At 47.2% G+C, this 18,056-nt stretch overlaps 1 protein-coding gene across 1 annotated transcript; it reads left to right on the top strand.

Annotated features, from left to right (window-relative positions):
* The first annotated feature begins 964 nt into the window (after positions 1-964).
* LOC121326013 (synaptopodin 2-like protein) lies at positions 965-16,534 on the top strand. The gene is made up of 4 exons (XM_041269150.1): positions 965-1,449; positions 5,923-6,074; positions 6,518-7,236; positions 13,876-16,534. The coding sequence occupies exons 1-4, from the start codon at positions 1,345-1,347 to the stop codon at positions 16,431-16,433; spliced, it is 3,534 nt and encodes a 1,177-aa protein (XP_041125084.1). The 5' UTR covers positions 965-1,344; the 3' UTR covers positions 16,434-16,534.
* The last annotated feature ends 1,522 nt before the right edge of the window (positions 16,535-18,056 follow it).

Genomic DNA, 18,056 nt, shown 5'->3' with positions numbered 1-18,056 from the left:
GTAGTTCCTTTACAGGTGAACCCACTGCCATAATAAATCTTCCATTTTTGGCTGTCACTTGTTGGCAAAATTCCCCTCTTTTAGACCCCAGTCCTTTGAAATATATTTGTACACTTCACTACGTTTTTATATAGGCCTCTATAAACAGAAACATTGCTTCTGGTACAGAATTTTCACTCTGAAAATGTTTCCAGGGGATCTAGATCCATCTGTGTTTTTTTTTTAATTTTTTTTTTATTGGTTGAGCCTCATCGGAATTACTCTGCTTTTAAACAGCCAGCTGCTCTTGGAGCGTTTTTTTTAAACCAACTGACTGTAACTCTTTAAATAACTCAGTTAGACAGACAAAAGCTCCTAGATAAACACGGGAGAAGGTGTCAAGCAGAGCACCCTCTTGTGGAGTGGAGGTCTGGAGAGAGTGTGAGTGTCAGGATAGTTGATCAATAGTTCCCATTTTAACATTATCGTCATCGCAAACCGTTGCTTCATTTTTTATAGACTGATTCATACAGATGGCATCACAAGCTGCAATCCTTTGCTGTAGGTTTTTCTTTAAAACAGCAGAGATATCCTGGCTGTATTGTCCAGATAACTGAAGGACTGAGGACCTGTCTTGTTTGCTGATTTGGTCTGTTTTTAGATTAATAAATGTGGGTAAAAAAATTAAAAAGGAAATGATGTTAAGTGAATCTAAACAACAAGAAGAAGAGTTGAGGCCACTGCTAGACCCAGAGAAGATCTTTCCAGCTTGCTGGTACTGGTCAGCTTGGCTCCCCTTTGTGTGTCTGTCTAGCACTTGAGTCAATCACCAGTCCCTAAAAATACCCTGATGTCCTCTCAGCTGCGGGTTTAAAGGAGAGCAGTCACAGCTCCACTGGGAAGGGCTATTTTTGGGCGCTGATAACGGCTCAGATTGACAGGACAAGTGTGGCATACCCTAACTCCCCCTGCCTCCACTGGAGCTTCATTGCATTCCTAATCATAGCCGACAGCACACTGTGTCTTTCTCTTTCTAAACTTTCCAAGCCTGTTTCCATTAAACAGGCTGAGACAGTCGGCCGGTCGTTCGGTCAGTCAGTGTCAGTTCAAGACGGTGCACTGGGGCCACACCGAGCTAGAACCAAGGGGGGACGACTGGCTCTGAAAGGCCAGATACTGACCAAGCATGGCATGAGAGGACTGAGGCTGACAGAGAGACGGCAAGACGACGAGAGAGAAGGACTGAAAAAGAGAGAGAGATAGAGAGAGAGAGAGTGAGAGAGAGAGAGAGAGAGAGAGAGAGAGAGAGAGAGAGGTTTTGGAAGGCAGAAAGAATAAAGGTAGAGAGAACCAGAGAAGTGTGTCATGGTGACGGAGGAGCAGGTTGTGATCTCCCTGTCCGGGGGAGCGCCGTGGGGGTTTCGTCTGCAAGGAGGCGCCGAGCACAGCAAGCCCCTCCAAGTGGCCAAGGTAAGGGGCTTGAGGCTGGCGGAGAGGAAGAGAGAGGAGGGAGAAGTAGTGAAGGGGGGGGGGGGGCAAGTGGGCTGCATGAGTCAGCTGTGTTTGCCTGTCTGGATGAGGTTTAGTGTTGAAATGTGAGATTTGGGGGCAGGTATCTGATCTTTTTCAGTCTTTGTCTATAATACAGTGTAACCAGCCTTCTTCTAGAGGCCTGTTCATGTATGTTCTATACGCACCTTTTATAATCATGGCAGTGAAGGACACCTGATAGAACCCCTGCGTTTGGTAATATGCAGCAGCACATTGCACAGTGGGCTACCATTGAAGTAGAAGATTAGATAGCTGGATATGGAGGAGCGTGTACATGTAATGGTACGGAAATGAAATGGGGTCTGCTGTGTCCACATGAAACAATCTGTACTGTTACTGTACTGCACAGGTAAACCCTTTTAATCTGACTTTAAAAACTATGAAAGGGGTCACCAATAAAGATATCAAAAGCCTTTCTGACAAAACATGAACAAATGAAGCGTTGATACAACTTACACACTCGTTCGAGCACTTGTTCTTGCGTTATGTCATCAGAAATCTGTCAACAAACAAAACTGTGTTTGTATCAGAATATCCAGAACTATAAAACACTCATTAGTGGTGAAAGAGAAACTTTGTAAAGTCACTGACGAACATCATTGAGAAGACTTCGAGAGAACTTTTATGTCTAAATGTTTGTCATTGAATTGACAGAGCCTCTTTTCTTAAATATTGCATATCAACTTCACACAGGAACTGGTATGTAACCTGTTTGGTTTAAGCCCACTGTTGCAACATGTCATACACTCTTGACGAAGCGCTAATCCTTTCCTTTCTTTGCAGTATCGCATGTTTTTTTTTATTATACCTGTGGCAGTAGGTGACACAACTACAATTCTATGTTGGCACAAAGAGAACTGAATTTAAGGTGGTACACATCCTCTACAGAGGTGAAATACCTCATAGATCATGACTGGAAGGTGCCAGTTCTATTTCCCAAAGTGATATTCAGTGGAAAATCAGTTGTATACATGGGAGTAACTTTCATTAACAAAAAGTTATGCTTGCTATAACTGGGTAAGGAATGACACCCCCCCCCCCCCCCATGTCCTGTGTTAATTATGGTTTTATGACTTATGACAGATTTGATTGATATTCCACAGAACAATGTGATGTATGATATCAGAAGCTTGTTTGCACTGAGTGATCCCCCCCATTAAAATCTGTCCGGGACGCTTTCGTTCAGTGATAACAAGCAGAAGGTGACATTGGCAGAACATACCAGAAGGACGAAACATCAGTATCCCCTTCCCCTGGCTTTCTGTATATGTTTGACTCCTCAGTGACAGCGTTTGGGTTTGTTACCATTTCAGACATGCCAAGCCTGGCTCGTTCACTTTTTGGTCTCAATTTGAGCAGTGTCGCTCCTTAATGGAAATGCATTTTAATAGAAAATCACAAGTGTCACTCCTAGTTGTTTCATATGCACTCGCTTGGTTGATGTGACCTTGACACCTTTGTCATTTCCCTTATTGCCGCGGGGCCGGTGATCAGCTGTTTTATGAGCAGAAAGAGTGAACTCTGAACTTCAGCCTCTCTCAAACCCCAGGGGTCTCAGAGGTCATCTACCAACACTGTGCTCAGCTCGCCTGACCTCACTCCTGACTGAATGCCTCCCTCACAACTGTCTGCTACAATGTATACTGGAGCTCTATTATAAAATGAAGAAGCATTCTAAACACCTGCTAGAACCAAACTGGTCCTGTCAGAGTCCGCTTCAAACCGTGTTGATATCACTCTGCTGCTGCTGATAGAAACGTTACAGACTGATTCCCAAGGCTTTAGTGTGGACCCTACCCTACGAGAAGTTAACTTTTCTGGCCATCTTGAAGGGTCTCTCTCTCAACACTGATCGAACCCAACTACACCCCCTTTCTGGACCACAGCGTATTTTACTGTGCATCTCCCAAGCAACCTGTAACTCATTCTGCAGTGCGTTCTCACGTATGAGTTCTCAACAAAAGTCACACCACTGACCGAGTCGTCACAATGCACTCAAGGTAGCTGTGGGAGGAGGAGAGGGCAAAAGGCAGAACCAGCTATTCCCTCAGGGCTTCATCAAATTATCAGTTATTTGGCATCCTTTGCCCTTGAAATATTTATCAGAATTCCACCCCCCCCCCCCCCCCCCCCCCCCCCCCCATTTCCGTATATGATAAATATATAGACATAGGCACAGTCACACACACACACTGTTTGATAGTCTCATACAATGACACACACACACAGTTGCACACACACTGACTCACGCACACTCTATCGCAGTGTGCTGATTCTCACCACAGGCTCATCTCACTGTTTCTCTTAAGGTCAAAGAAGGATTAGCTTAGGATTGGAGTGAGAACCCTTTCCTGGCAGCAGGTCAATGGTGCTGTCATTAGGCAGGGTTGGTGTGAGTTTCAAACCTGCTCAAACTCCTGGCTCCTGATCATTTCAGTAATAATACTCTTCACTGAGGGCAGTTCTGAAACCCAGGACTGGGTGCAGCATGGTTGGTGTGAGTTTCAAACCCTGCTCAAACTCCTGGCTCCTGATCATTTCAGTAATAATACTAGACTTCACTGAGGGCAGTTCTGAAACCCAGGACTGGATGCAGCAGGGTTGGTGTGAGTTTCAAACCTGCTCAAACTCCTGGCTCCTGATCATTTCAGTAATGATAGACTTCACTGAGGGCAGTTCTGAAACCCAGGACTGGATGCAGCAGGGTTGGTGTGAGTTTCAAACCTGCTCAAACTCCTGGCTCCTGATCATTTCAGTAATGATAGACTTCACTGAGGGGAGTTCTGAAACCCAGGACTAGGTGCAGCTGGGCCAGCCCTGGTACAGTACAGCTGAAGAGTGTGGTAAATCTACAGTTTTAACTACACTGTACTGCACTGCAGCTGGCCCTGCTATTGTGTGTCAGAGTGGGTGAGGACTGGTTTTCTTGGCCTGGGCAGCAGTGCAGTCAGATGGGGTACTGGAAAGGAGGCATGAGGGGTGAGTGGAATGTGTCAGTGTCACCTTGGCACTGCCAGACCTGTTTACTGGGAGCGAGAGCAGCAGAGACATTCCCAGTTCAAGAGCACCCTGATTCAAGTTTACAGCAGTACATCTGCACGGTCATTCTGCAATGTTTGCTATGCTTTCCTTGCAATACATTTACCATAGTCTACCAATGCCTTTACAATGCCTACCCATGCTTTACCACTCTTTCACTATGCTTTATTACACTTTGCAGTGTTTTTACTAGGGTGAACTTTTATAAGGCTAACAATGAAATCCCTTGAAGTAGCTTCCTGGGACTCAGTGTTCAGTGCCAAGATAGACAGATGCTGTTACTGGCAGAGAAAATGAGCCTCTACTAGCCTCTGCCTTGTTGAGATTTATATAAACCTTGTTTATAAACACCTGTCCAGACAGGTGCAGACATTTCCAGACATCATAATACTACTACTACTAATAATAATAATAATAATAATAATAATAATAATAATAATAATAATAATAATAATAATAATAATAATAAAAGCCCAGGTTAAAGCATTTTATTTTCTTACTGCATACAAAGCTAAATAGATGTTTGTATACAAGATCAGCTAAAAAAAAAAAAAAAAAAAACTTCTCAAAGTTCTTATTTTTTTGTTTCTAAGTTTGTGACCCAACCTCAGAAAAGTCATGAAATATTATAGGAGGCGGGGAAGCAACATTTAAGTTCAATGGAAACCAGTGTCGGGTCAAATAGATCTAAAACATGCCAAGGATATGTATTTAATGAGTGTCATGTGGCCTTTAATGGGAAATGATGTATTTCTGCTCGTCACTGGTATTGCTGATGAGTGCACTTTACACTAGATATTAAATAAAGAATGAACCGGGAGAGCTGTAAGGCTCCAAACGCAATTAATCGGCACGTCTAGAGAGAGGGTCTGAGAAGCGGGCCTCATAAATACTTCATAGAAACATTATGAGAGAGCGTTTTAGACTGTAACTGGAAGTGGAACTCGAATTATAGTTTTTGTTCACAGTATTAATCACTATGAGAGAGAGGGGTCAGTGTGGCCTAGTGGTTAGAGCTGATATATATATATATATATATATATATATATATATATATATATATATATATATATATATATATATATATATATATATATATATATATACACACACATACATACACACACACACACACACACACACACACACACATATACAGGTATTTATAGGGTTTAGATTTTTTTAATTGTCTTTTATTCTAATTAATAAAAACATATTAAAACAGGCAAAATGAGTTCCTTTGATTGCAGTGCTAGATTTATACCAGTAAAATCGTTTTTATTCCTCTCTGAAAACCTGCCCCTGGCCTGTATGTTGTTTCCTCAGTGTCTCTGTCTCCCCCTGCTGTCACAGGTGCGCAAGCGCAGCAAAGCCTGCCGAGCAGGGCTGCGAGAGGGAGATGAGCTGCTGTCAGTTAACGAGAAGATGTGTGGGGGGCTGTCCCACGCCCAGGCTATGACCCTCATTGACTCTGCCCCTGGGACAATGCGCATCCGCGTCAGGAGGTACGGACTCACTGCGCTATCCATTGCTTTATTGATTTGATTTCCATATAAACAAGGCTCTGTGTAATACAACACTTCCTCCCTAGTTCACCTTTCAGAATTCCCTCATTTGGTTAATTCATGGTTAGTCTTTGTTGACAGTCAATTGTACAAGTCCTGTATTTTCCTTATAGCCGTCCTTCACTGATTTTTTCTGATACGTCAGTCAGTCAGAGGGAGCACTGTACCAGTTAATGAATGTTTCAGTGAATGCATTCAGCATTTTAGAGTGTTCAACGTGTGTGATGATTGTATTAAGTGTTTACTCATAGTGTGACAGAGAGAGTGAGGGTGAAAGAAACAGTGTGAATGAGAAGCAGAGAGCGTGAGTGAGTGAGGGAGAGGGTACATCAATAACAAACAGTGTAAGCCCTGTATAAACAGTCCCCTCCTCTGCTCCGCAGGTCTCCAACTGGTTTCCAGTCAGTGGTTCTCCTCACCCGCTCCCCCTCTCCGCGCATCGACAGGGAATACCGCGCGGCCCTACACGCCCTGTCACCCCCGGTAACCAAGCCTGCCGCCGGGCAACCAGACCGCAGCGCTGTGATGTCCCCCACAGGGGGGGAGTGCCTGAACAGTACCCTGGACCCCCACAGGGACTGCCTGACCTCCCCCCCGGACAGCGAGGCGTACTACGGTGAGACAGACAGTGACGGAGACACAGCGCTTGTGAAACAGCGCCGGCCAAAACGCCGTAGCCCCAGCGCCACCCCCGTCAAGCCCTCCGGCCGTGCCTCGCCCGAGGAGACCTCAGAGATGAGCGGTTACGAGAGCGCGCCTGACGCGCGCCCCCACACGACCCTATCCGGGCTCACACAGCCTCAGGATGCGGCTCCTGGAGTGGCCCGCAGAGAGATCCTGTTCCAGCCCCGGCCAGTGGAGGAGGAGGAGGAGGCCGGCCTGGGAGAAGCCCTCTCTTACCCCAGTTACGGGCAGGGGACTGCCGAGGTGGACAGTGGGTTCCAGGAGCCCCCCTCCGTGCCGTTGGTCTCCCCCGAGAGAGCCAAGGACGCCTCGCGGCTGCTGTTCTCCAGCACTCAGCTCGTCCCCATGGTGGGTCCAGTGGACAGGCCAGTGGATGAAGAGTTGACCACCAGCTACAAGGACAAGGCCAGGCAAGCCAGTAAGTCACTCTCTAATCACTCTGTGGGCATAGTGGAAAAGTAGAATAAAGCTAGACTGACATTCCCTTTAAAGGAGTGTAGTCTAGTTTAATAGGAGTGCTAACCAAGGCTTTTTAAAACCAGTTTAGCGTTAGCAACACTTTCACTGGCTGTGCTGTTCAGAATAAAGCTGTGTTATATCTTTCTATAAATTACACACTGTTTGAAGCAACAGTTTTAACAATATATTTGTAATTGAATGTGAGAGCTCTCATCACAGGCATGTTAGTTGAGAATGTAACATGGCAATGAAAGGATATTGGGGGTGGTGTGCGCAGAGCTATATATTGCTGTGTTAATCAGACAGATAACACAAGTGCTTCAGCTCAGGACCGGGAAAGGCATTTCCAGTTGTTGTCCGCTATCAGATGCACTTCTACTTGTGACGTCTACCTTTACCCTCTCCCTTCATCTCACCCTCTCTCCCTCCTTCCCTCCCTTTCCAACCCTCTCTCCCCTGTCTTTCCTTCCTCCCTTCCTCCATCTCCCTTTGCCTTCTCTCGATCTCTCCCTAACTCTCTTTTTTACTCTCCCACACTATCCCACTCTCCGTCCCTCCCTCTGCAGAGCCCTCCTCATCCAACGCTGATGCATTCCTATCACCAACACACTGACTAACATTCTGAGTCAGGTCCCCATAGAACCTGTTAGCAGTAACTACGCTTCTAATGTCATTGAGACTGTTGATCTCGCTCTCAGAATGTCAAAGACAAAGCACTCAAAACATTTAAACCACAACACAATCTACAGAAACAGACTGAATACATTAATATCAGCTGACACAGCAATACAGAAATACACTCCCAGCTTGATTAGATGTCAACGGCGAACGCTTTTAAACACACACAACAAGCCCGTTGATTCACTGGGATAGGGGACACGCAGCAAGCACAGCTGTGCGCCGAACAGAATGGGATTCAAACCCAAGCCAGGGTGCTGGGTGGGACAGGGGTGGAAATAAGACTCTCATTTCATAGCAGTTTGACCCAGCCCTGGTTTTACTAGGAGTGCAATAAGACACACCTGAGCTTGTTACCTATACACTGGGGTGAATCAAGCTTGTAATAAAACCTGGAATGGGTAAAACTGCTATGCAATAGGAGTCTTATTTCTATCCCTATGTTAGTTCAACTATCTAGACACTGCTGATTCTGTGGAGTTTTAAAAAGACGTCCTGCAAGTTGAGGCATCTACAGAATCCAGTACAGTTAAGTTTAGCATTGCTGGGTAGTGATTTATTTTAAAAGGTGTTAACTCTTAAAAGGTTTGGAAAAAACGTTGTGCTGTAAATAAATCTGTTCATATCCGAGCCTTCTGGATTTTTTTTTGTTTTTGAAGATTTACAAGGAACTTAAAATTAGACAGCGTCAATTTTTTGGCGTTGATGCAGGACGATAGCATGCATGTTGTCTGGTGTAGTGTCCAGTACTAAATAGCAAGCCTGCGAATTCAAATGAATGCCCACAATAATGAGGAGGGTGTGCTGTATTTGCTTTAAAAGCCCGGAGAAAGACTTCTGTTCCAGAACGGCATTTTGGGAGTTGTAGTTCTGTTAGCTAATCATATCATTCCCCAAAATGACGGCGATAGGGAGACCAGTGCAATGCTTAAGGTGTTCCAAAGCCCCCTGCACTGTTTATAAAGAGCGCTGTGCTTTACCGGCCCTGTGTCCCATGGTGTCCATATCGCAGTGATATATGTTCAACATATAATCCTGATTGCTTGATGTTTTTATTCACACATCATAGAACATACAAAGATAAGAACATTCCTGATTAAGAGGAGGCTGTTCAGCCCATCTAAACTCATCCAGTTCCTAATAGCTGATCGATCTCAGAACTTTGTCAAGTCGGGTCTTAAAGGATCCAAGTGTTTCTGCCTCAACAACAGGGCTTGGCAACCCATTGCATACACACTCACCACTCTGTGTGAAGAAGTGTCTCCTTCCTTGTGTCCCCTGTCTGTCTCCACTTAATCATGGGGCAGATAGGGAATGCATTCCTCGATTTTTACTTGGGAGTGTTCACCAGGAGAAAGAGGATTTCTCTTTGGAGTGCTGTAGCGTAGGTAGGTCTGGTCAGTTCACGATCCCTCCTCTTGCAACAAAGCTGTGAATGAACTGAATGGCGTATTGAGGGAAGAGCAGCATTACAGAAAGAAGCTAGGTCTGGAATCACCGGGGAGCTGTGTGCAGGGGATCTCACTCGCGAGTCATTAAAAACAAAGAGAAACTTTCTCAGAGTCTGTGTTTAGGGTCCTCCATCGAAACGTACACTGCAGTGTGAGCTCTGAACCTGAGCTTCTACAAACTTTCATCACAGACTCTGCAACTTCTATAGACTACAATCACATACATTGTTCACAGGGAATGAGGCTGAGGCCGGAGCCGAGCACCCCGGACAAGCCCTGAAGGGTTGTTTGGGGATCTGCTAAAGGGTGAAGTAAGCCCAGCTGCAATCTGTGGGTCTTCATGGTGTATGCTGTTTATGTAATGCATGGAGAGGAACGTGTGTTCAAACCTCAATACCAAACAGCTGAATTTGGGGTATTAGGCAGTGTAATTAGGAACAGTGCAATTCGTCATTGTTTCATTGGATTTTTAATGAATGCAAGAAGATACCAAAATGGGAAAAACACCTGTATGAAAAGAATTAGCAAACTGAGGATAGCGCAGGTCAATCCGCTCAGTGCTGTGTTGTAATGCAGTATAATCCTCAAAGTATTCATCAAATAACTTAAGAGGTCTGTGTTTTCCTCACCATCTACGAAGAAGTATTTGACCATATGAGGAATGCCTGGGAGCATTCCTCATCCTGTGAGGAGAGTGGAGCTGGATTATTAGAGCTGGAGAGGGTGACCCATTGCACTGACAGTGCTCCCTGACACCATTCTTGTCTCCGGTGCTTAAAGAAAGTAATGACAAGCGTTTCCTGGGCACTTTAGCTAATCTCCTTGGCATCCGATAACTGGGAATAGCAGAGAAAGTGTACGTTGTGTAAGTGCCTTGCGCACTTACTCTCACAGTCTCACTGTTGAGAGAGAGCCTGCTTCTGTAAGTGGGCAAGCCAGGACACAGAATAGGGGGGAAGCAGAATAAAAGCATGGCGAAATCATTACACACCATATATTTTAAGGTTTAGAGAAAAAAGAAAGAGGGAGAGAAGGGAAAGAGGTTCAAGTGAACTGGTGCTGCAGTGTGTTCTTGATAATTGTGCTCCTGTACTGTACGGGTGCGTTGATATGACTTTGTTTGTGGAAGAGCTGTAGAGACTGCTACTGCTGTTGCTGGCCTGTACAGGCTTTTAGAAATCATGAAAATGTGTCTCTGTGTTCAGGGAGAGAGAGAGAGAGAGAGAGTGAAGGGGTGATCAGGAGAGAGGAGGGAAAGAGAGTGAAGGGGTGATCAAGAGAGAGGAGGGAGAGAGGGTGAAGGGGTGATCAGGAGAGAGGAGGGAGAGAGAGAGTGAAGGGGTGATCAGGAGAGAGGAGGGAGAGAGAGAGAGTGAAGGGGTGATCAGGAGAGAGGAGGGAGAGAGAGTGAAGGTGTGATCAGGAGAGAGGAGGCAGAGAGGGTGAAAGGGGTGATCAGGAGAGAGGAGGGAGAGAGAGTGAAGGTGTGATCAGGAGAGAGGAGGGAGAGAGAGTGAAGGGGTGATCAGGAGAGAGGAGGGAGAGAGAGTGAAGGTGTGATCAGGAGAAAGGAGGGAGAGAGAGAATAAAGAGGTATAGGTGATTGGGATAGTGGGGGAGGGAGAGATAGAGCAAAGGGGTGATCAGGAGAGAAAAGAAGGGAGAGAGAAAGTGAAGGAGTGATCAGGAGAGAGAACGGAGAGAGAGTGAGGTGGTGATTGGAAGAGAGGGAAGAGAGGGTGAAGAGGTAAATGGAGAGTGAGGAAGAGGAGAGGGAGAGTGTGTGAAGGAGTGATCATAAAGGTGTGGAGACAGAGGGTGAGGGAGAGAGGTTTTAAAGGGGTGTGGATGTGGGTAGTTGGGGCGGAGGTAGAGAGAATGCGAGATGGAGAGGCTGCACAGAGAAGGATAGAGTAAAGAGTGCTGTTTTTCGGTTGGAGGGAGGTCACAGGTCAGGGTCGCAAGCAGACAGGCGTGCCCTGCCTGTCCCTGTCTCTCACCCTGCGGTTGTCCCAGGCTGCATCCCGGACAAGTAACCTGATAAAAATAGCCCTGCAGTGACATCATGCATTCGTGGAGACAAAGGAAGGCAGCGAGCAGACAAAGGGGCTTTAAAAGGCTGTCTTTGGAAGGTCTTTGGCTGCCTCCATTACACTATGCTGACCTCACTCCAGCCACACATCAGAGTCAGGTTATAGGAAGTGTGTCAGGCTGGGGCTCCACAGTATGCAGGGACCAGGATTCCTTCACAAGGACTACAATGCAGGAGGAGAGAACGTCTACGCAGGTACTGTAGCGACCGGCTCCGAGGTACAACTTCCAAGAAGAGCTAATGCTGTTGGTGTTTTCATGGCAATGAAGGCAGGGTGATTGGAAAGGTCTAAGAGGCGGCTGTTTCATTGTGGACTGACCGGCCAGGAACTGTTTAAGTGGGAATGAAACTAAAGAAAGAGAGTGTCGAGCAGTTTTGATTACAAGTTTCAATTTGGGCAGATGGTTTTCTACAGTGTTGTCTGTGAGAGTACTGTTAGTTTACTGTGGTTTAGTTTTGGTTTAGTTTTAGTACTGTTAGTTTACTGTGGTCTAGTTTTGGTTTAGTTTTAGTACTGTTAGTTTACTGTGGTTTAGTTTTGGTTTAGTTTTAGTACTGCTAGTTTACTGTGGTTTAGTTTTGGTTTAGTTTTAGTACTGTTAGTACTGTGGTTTAGTTTTGGTTTAGTTTTAGTACTGTTAGTTTACTGTGGTTTAGTTTTGGTTTAGTTTTAGTACTGTTAGTTTACTGTGGTTTAGTTTTGGTTTAGTTTTAGTACTGTTAGTTTACTGTGTTTTGGTTTAGTTTTAGTACTGTTAGTTTACTGTGGTTTAGTTTTGGTTTAGTTTTAGTACTGCTAGTTTACTGTGGTTTAGTTTTGGTTTAGTTTTAGTACTGTTAGTTTACTGTGGTTTAGTTTTGGTTTAGTTTTAGTACTGTGTTTACTGTGGTTTAGTTTTGGTTTAGTTTTAGTACTGTTAGTTTACTGTGGTTTAGTTTTGGTTTAGTTTTAGTACTGTTAGTTTACTTCGGTTTAGTTTTGGTTTAGTTTTAGTACTGTTAGTTTTCTGTGACACAGCTTGCCTCTGCTTTACCACAGTTTACCGTGCCTTTGCCATGGGATCTCAGCAGTAAGTGTTTTGGAGGGCTGGATAATTTTTGCCATTGGGGTTAAATCTAAACTAGGTTCAAAGGGAATGCTCAAATAATAGTAAGTATTATTATTACTGTCATTTTTTATTCGTTTTTTGTATTAAACATATCATTTGCCAACTTAAATGTATCATTGATATGGGTAAAGAATAGATACCAGGATATGGGCTGAACCCAGATCACAATTATTTAATATAGGACGAGTTAAAGAATGATTTTTGCACCAAACGCTAAGACTTAACCCTAACGAGTGGAGCCCACTCTTTCCTCCTCCCCTAGAAATCTCTCTCCTTCTTAAAGTTAACCCTGGTATACTGCGATAAAAGCACAGCAAAGTATTATACAGCAGAGTAAGAATGTGTTTAGAGCAGAAGGAAGGAAGCAGTTTTTTACACAGAGAGTTATAAATGTGCAGAGTGTGTAAACTTATTTGGAAGAATGCTAAACAAACAGGAGCTGCAACACACGGGTATCGCCTAGCATGAGAACCCACAGCAGTGCTAGGTTAGATATTTATAGAGCATGAGCGCTGAGATTTATTGTCACCCATTTGCATCATACATAATCTGAAGCAGCTGTCTGCCTCCATCCGGATGAAATACTGTCCTGGTGATGGGATGGTTTGTTTAAATTTCTTTTAATAGCTTTGTACACTACGTTTTAAACAGTGCTGGCTTTAGGAGTGCCAACCATGGTACTAAATCAATTTCAGTCTCCTTTTAGAGCCCCTTAATCGTTCTGGAGGTTGCAAGTTAGAGCCCTGCGGAGTGTTTTGACTGACTTATTGATTATTTTGGACCTGATATTTGTATCAAATTGAGTGTTTTTTGGATTATGGACAAATGCAATCAGAAATGTTTATAGGAGGATAAGGGTGTATGCTGGGTGAAGATTGGAGAAAAATCAACTAAAAGGAACATGGGACAACTGTTGGTTTTCCAAATGCCCCTTCTTTTAGGATAACAGGGATGGAAATAAGGCTCCCATTACATAATGCTTTGATACATTCCTGGTTTCACAAGGAGTTTAATCAGACACACCTGAGTGAAAGGAAAATATGAAATAGGTATAATTCCAGAAAGCGTGTTTATTGCATCTTTTTTACTAAAACTAAAAGAAAATAAGTTTGATTGTTACAGCACAGGGAGAAATAGGGACCATTAAAAAAAAGTTTTGCAAGAGGGGTATAATGGCATGAGTTTATTAAGGGGAGTTTAATAACGGGAGATTGTTGCTGGGAGTTTATTAAGGGGCGTCTATTAAGCGTGGGTCCTGTCTGTTGCAGAGCTGCACCGGAGCGAGAGCGTGCAGGAGAAGCAGGTGAAGGAAGCCCGTTCCAAGTGCCGCACCATCGCCTCGCTGCTCACCGCAGCGCCCAACCCACACTCCAAGGGCGTGCTGATGTTCAAGAAGCGCAGGCAGCGCTCCAAGAAGTACACGCTGATCAGCTTCGGCAGCGTCGAGGAGGACATGGAGGCGGGAGAGGAGGATGAGGAGGAGGGGGAGGGGGCCCTCCCCACCAGCGAGTCTGAGTTCGACGAGGAAGGCTTCTCCGCAGCCCCTGACGCAGACCCTGTCTGGGACAGCGACTACCTGGACATCCTAGAGAGGAAGAAGACCCCCACCCAGACTCCGCAGGGACCCCCGCAGGGCCTGCTTGGCACCGTGGGGAAAGGGGCGCACCTGTATGAGCAGCAGCAGAAGAGACGCGCCGAGGAGAACTCTGTCAGTGAGGCGGCCCGGCAGGGAGAGCAGGGGACACAGGGGAACCAGGGGACCCCCACAGCTGTTCCCTCTGTGTCGTCAGCCCAGCCGCCCCCCAGCTTTAGCATGATGAACGGAGACGCCCCCCCGGCCATGCGTCCTGATCTGGTGAAGTCCCCACCCGCCCCTGCTCCTCCTGCTCCCCCGGATCATTCTGTACCGGGTGCCTTCTCAGTGCCGGCCCAGCAGCATGCCAGCTCTCTGCTGGACACAACCAACCGGACCGCCCGCCCCTTCACCCCGGGCTTTGTGGGGGGACGCTCTGCCACGGCTCCTGTGGTCTTCCGCCCGGGAAAGAAAGCTGCCATCCCCACCCCCCAGCAGCAGTCGCCCCGGTGCCCCCGCCCTTCTCCCCCCTCCCTCCCTCTCCACCTCCTCCCTCTACATTACGCAAGGCCAGCAGCAATCACCACACAAGTCCAATTCTTCTCCCCCATTCCTCCTGCTCCGGTGACTCCTAGAGCCCCTCAGGGGGTCACCTCCCCTCTCCCTCCCACTCCCTTTTCTCCTCCCCCCATGTCAATGGCTTCCTTCTCTTCCATGACTCTTAGAGCCCCCCTGGAGGTCACCTCCCCTCTCCCTCCCACTTCCTTCTCTCCTCCCCCTATGTCGACAGCCTCCTTACCTTCCTATCTCTCCGCTCCTTCTGTTAACGGTGCCAAGCCTGTGCCATCTTCCTCCACTCTCACCCCTGTGTCCACCCTCACCCCTACCTCTGCCTCTCTCGCCACTCTCCCTGCCTCTGTAAACCCGGCCTTCCCTGCCCCTTTCATGTCCTCTTCCTCCGAAGCCTTGGCCTCCCGAGAGCAGCGCATCTCCGTCCCCGCGGCCCGCACTGGGATCCTGCTAGAGTCCCGCAGGAGAGGCACCAGGAAATCAATGTTCAGCCTGCCGGAGGAGAAGCCGAGCCACTCGCCCAACCCGGTGCTGCTGTCCCTGGTGCAGAACCTGGACGAGAAGCCGCCCAAGGGTGGGGAGGCCGGGTTTGAGTCTGGCCCTGAGGAGGACCTGCTGAATCTGGGGGCCGAGGCTTGCAACTTCATGCAGGCGCAGAAGCACAGGACCCCGCCGCCTGTGGCCCCCAAACCCCACTTGCGGGCCCCTGAGGTCCCCCAGATGGGCGGGAAGGGGGCAGAGCTGTTTGCGCGTCGACAGAACCGGATGGACAGGTTTGTGGTGGGAGGAGGAGCCCCTGGGCAACAGCAGCAGCTGTCCTCCTCAAAGCAAGACCGGCCAAGAGCCCCTTCTCCCACCCCCTCCCTCCCTGTGCATTGGAAATACTCCCCCAATATCCGTGCCCCGCCTCCCATCAGCTACAACCCCCTGCTGTCCCCCTCCTGCCCCCCTGGAGCTCAGAAGGGCAGCAAGACCGGGGCTAATCAACCGGCGACATGGAGTGGAAGGAAAGCCACACCCCAGAAACAGTGTATCCAAGCTTTGGATTTCATGAAGAGGCAGCCGTACCAGCTCAACCCGGCCATGTTTGGGGGTGTTGGGGGTTCACAGCAGCAGGTGCAGCAACAGGCAGCCCCTATGCTGGGCAGCTCCCTCACCCCTCCGCGGCAGATCCCGGTCAAAGCCGCCCGCGTCTACGAGATCAAGCGCTTCTCTACACCCACGCCGATGTCTGCGCCCCCCTCGCACTCACCCACCGTGATCGTGCCGCGCTCCGCCACTACCCTGGGGGAGCCACTGTGGCGATCGGATATCTGCTCGCCGCCACCTCCAGTCTACTCCACTCCCACCCCACTCACTCCCTCTGCTCATCCCACTCCCACCCCACTCACTCCTTCTGCTCATCCCATTCCCACCACACTCTCTCCCCCTTCTCTCCCTGCTACTCTTGTGTTCCAAACCAGTTCCCCCCTAGCTCCTGCCCCAGCTCCTGCCCCTGCCCCTCTCTACCCCTCTTTCCAGGCTGCCAAGCAGTTCAAGAGTGCTCCCGAGCTCAGCCCTCTGCCTGCCTTCAAGGCGGTGGTCTCCTCCAGCCCCCAGGGGAGCCAGGTGCCCCAGCGATTCCAAGTCTCCAGGATTGGGAATAAAGCCAATGTGTGGAGACCGGGCTCCGTACACTATTGAGTCATGCCATTACTGGCACAGTCTCCCACACGCACACACACACACACACACACACACACACACACACACACACACACACACACACACACCACACACGCACACACACGTACACACAATCCCCCCCACCCCTCACACACACTGACACACACACACACACACACACACACACACACACACACACACACACACACACACACACCCCACACCACACACACACACACACACACACACACACACACACACACACACACACACACACACACACACACACACACACACACACACACACACACACACACACACACACACACACACACACACACACACACACACACACACACACACACACACAAACACACACACACACACACACACACACACACACACACACACACACACCACACACACACACACACACACACACACACACACACACCCCCACCCCTCACACACACACACACACACACACACACACACACACACACACACACACACACACACACACACACACACACACACACACACACACACACTGTGTGCACTGTGTAGTATATGCAGGAGATATACCATGGGTCTCAACTTCAGTGCATGATTTGGCTCAGCTTGTTAATTATTAAGGTTTTATATAGAATATAAATACAATTATGCAATAACTAAAAAAAGAATGTATTAAATAAGTAGAATGTGTGTGTGTGTGTGTGTATAACTAGATATAAATATATATTTCAGCACATAAAAAAAAAGTCTGGCAGAGAGTTTAAGATGGTTTTTTTGTGGCAAATAAACGTGCCCTTACCGGCAACTACATCTTAATTTGAAAATATTTTTATATATTAAACACATTTTTGTACCCCAATTTCACAAAATAAAAAAAACAACACCTAGTCACAGATTGGAACCCCTTTGAGAGAAAGGTGAAAGATAGGAATGAGAGGCAAGTGAACTACAGGAACCCACACATCTAGAGAGGCGCTTTGCATATCCACGTATACTACAAGAGGCACATTTACACTGGGGGAGAGGGGGGTGAACAGGGGAGACTGAGGAAAAGCAAGAGGACTGCCCGGGGTCAAAGATCCACCCCAACCTGTCCAGGACCGTCTCCAGCGAGCCACTGAGCTTTGAGTTTGAAATGCTGCAACACCCATCACCTTGTCTTTCCTAAATTTAACACAATATATATAAGCGGCATGATGAGGTTGTTTGGAATTGTTAATAATAATATTAATATTAAGAAGGATTGTAGTTATGGTAATAGCTGTGATGACGTACTGACGTGACTTAAAGGCGATGAGGAACAATGGGCTTTTCTACATGGAGGTGGTGGGGGGGGAGCAGGCAAGAGGAACGCTGCTGTGGTTAAAAAATGGTGCGTTCCTTGCCTGAGCTGCACCATTTAAAGGTATCACTTTTTCAACCTCCCCTAGTACTTTCTTTCTTTGTTTCAAGTGCCTCCTGTATCCCAGAACCTCAGTAAAGGACGCAGCACAGCTGGGTTGTGGACTTTTCCAGTTCCATCATTACTGGAGCTATGGGGCAGGAGGATAAGAACCAGATATCATTCATAAATGAAAATACAAGCTTGCTATAACATGTGAGACCTGCATAGAAAATAGAGGGCCA

This window comes from Polyodon spathula, chromosome 13 (assembly GCF_017654505.1).
Source record: "Polyodon spathula isolate WHYD16114869_AA chromosome 13, ASM1765450v1, whole genome shotgun sequence".
NCBI classification, from domain to species: Eukaryota; Metazoa; Chordata; class Actinopteri; order Acipenseriformes; family Polyodontidae; genus Polyodon; species Polyodon spathula.
This window is presented reverse-complemented; position numbering and strand designations above follow the sequence as displayed.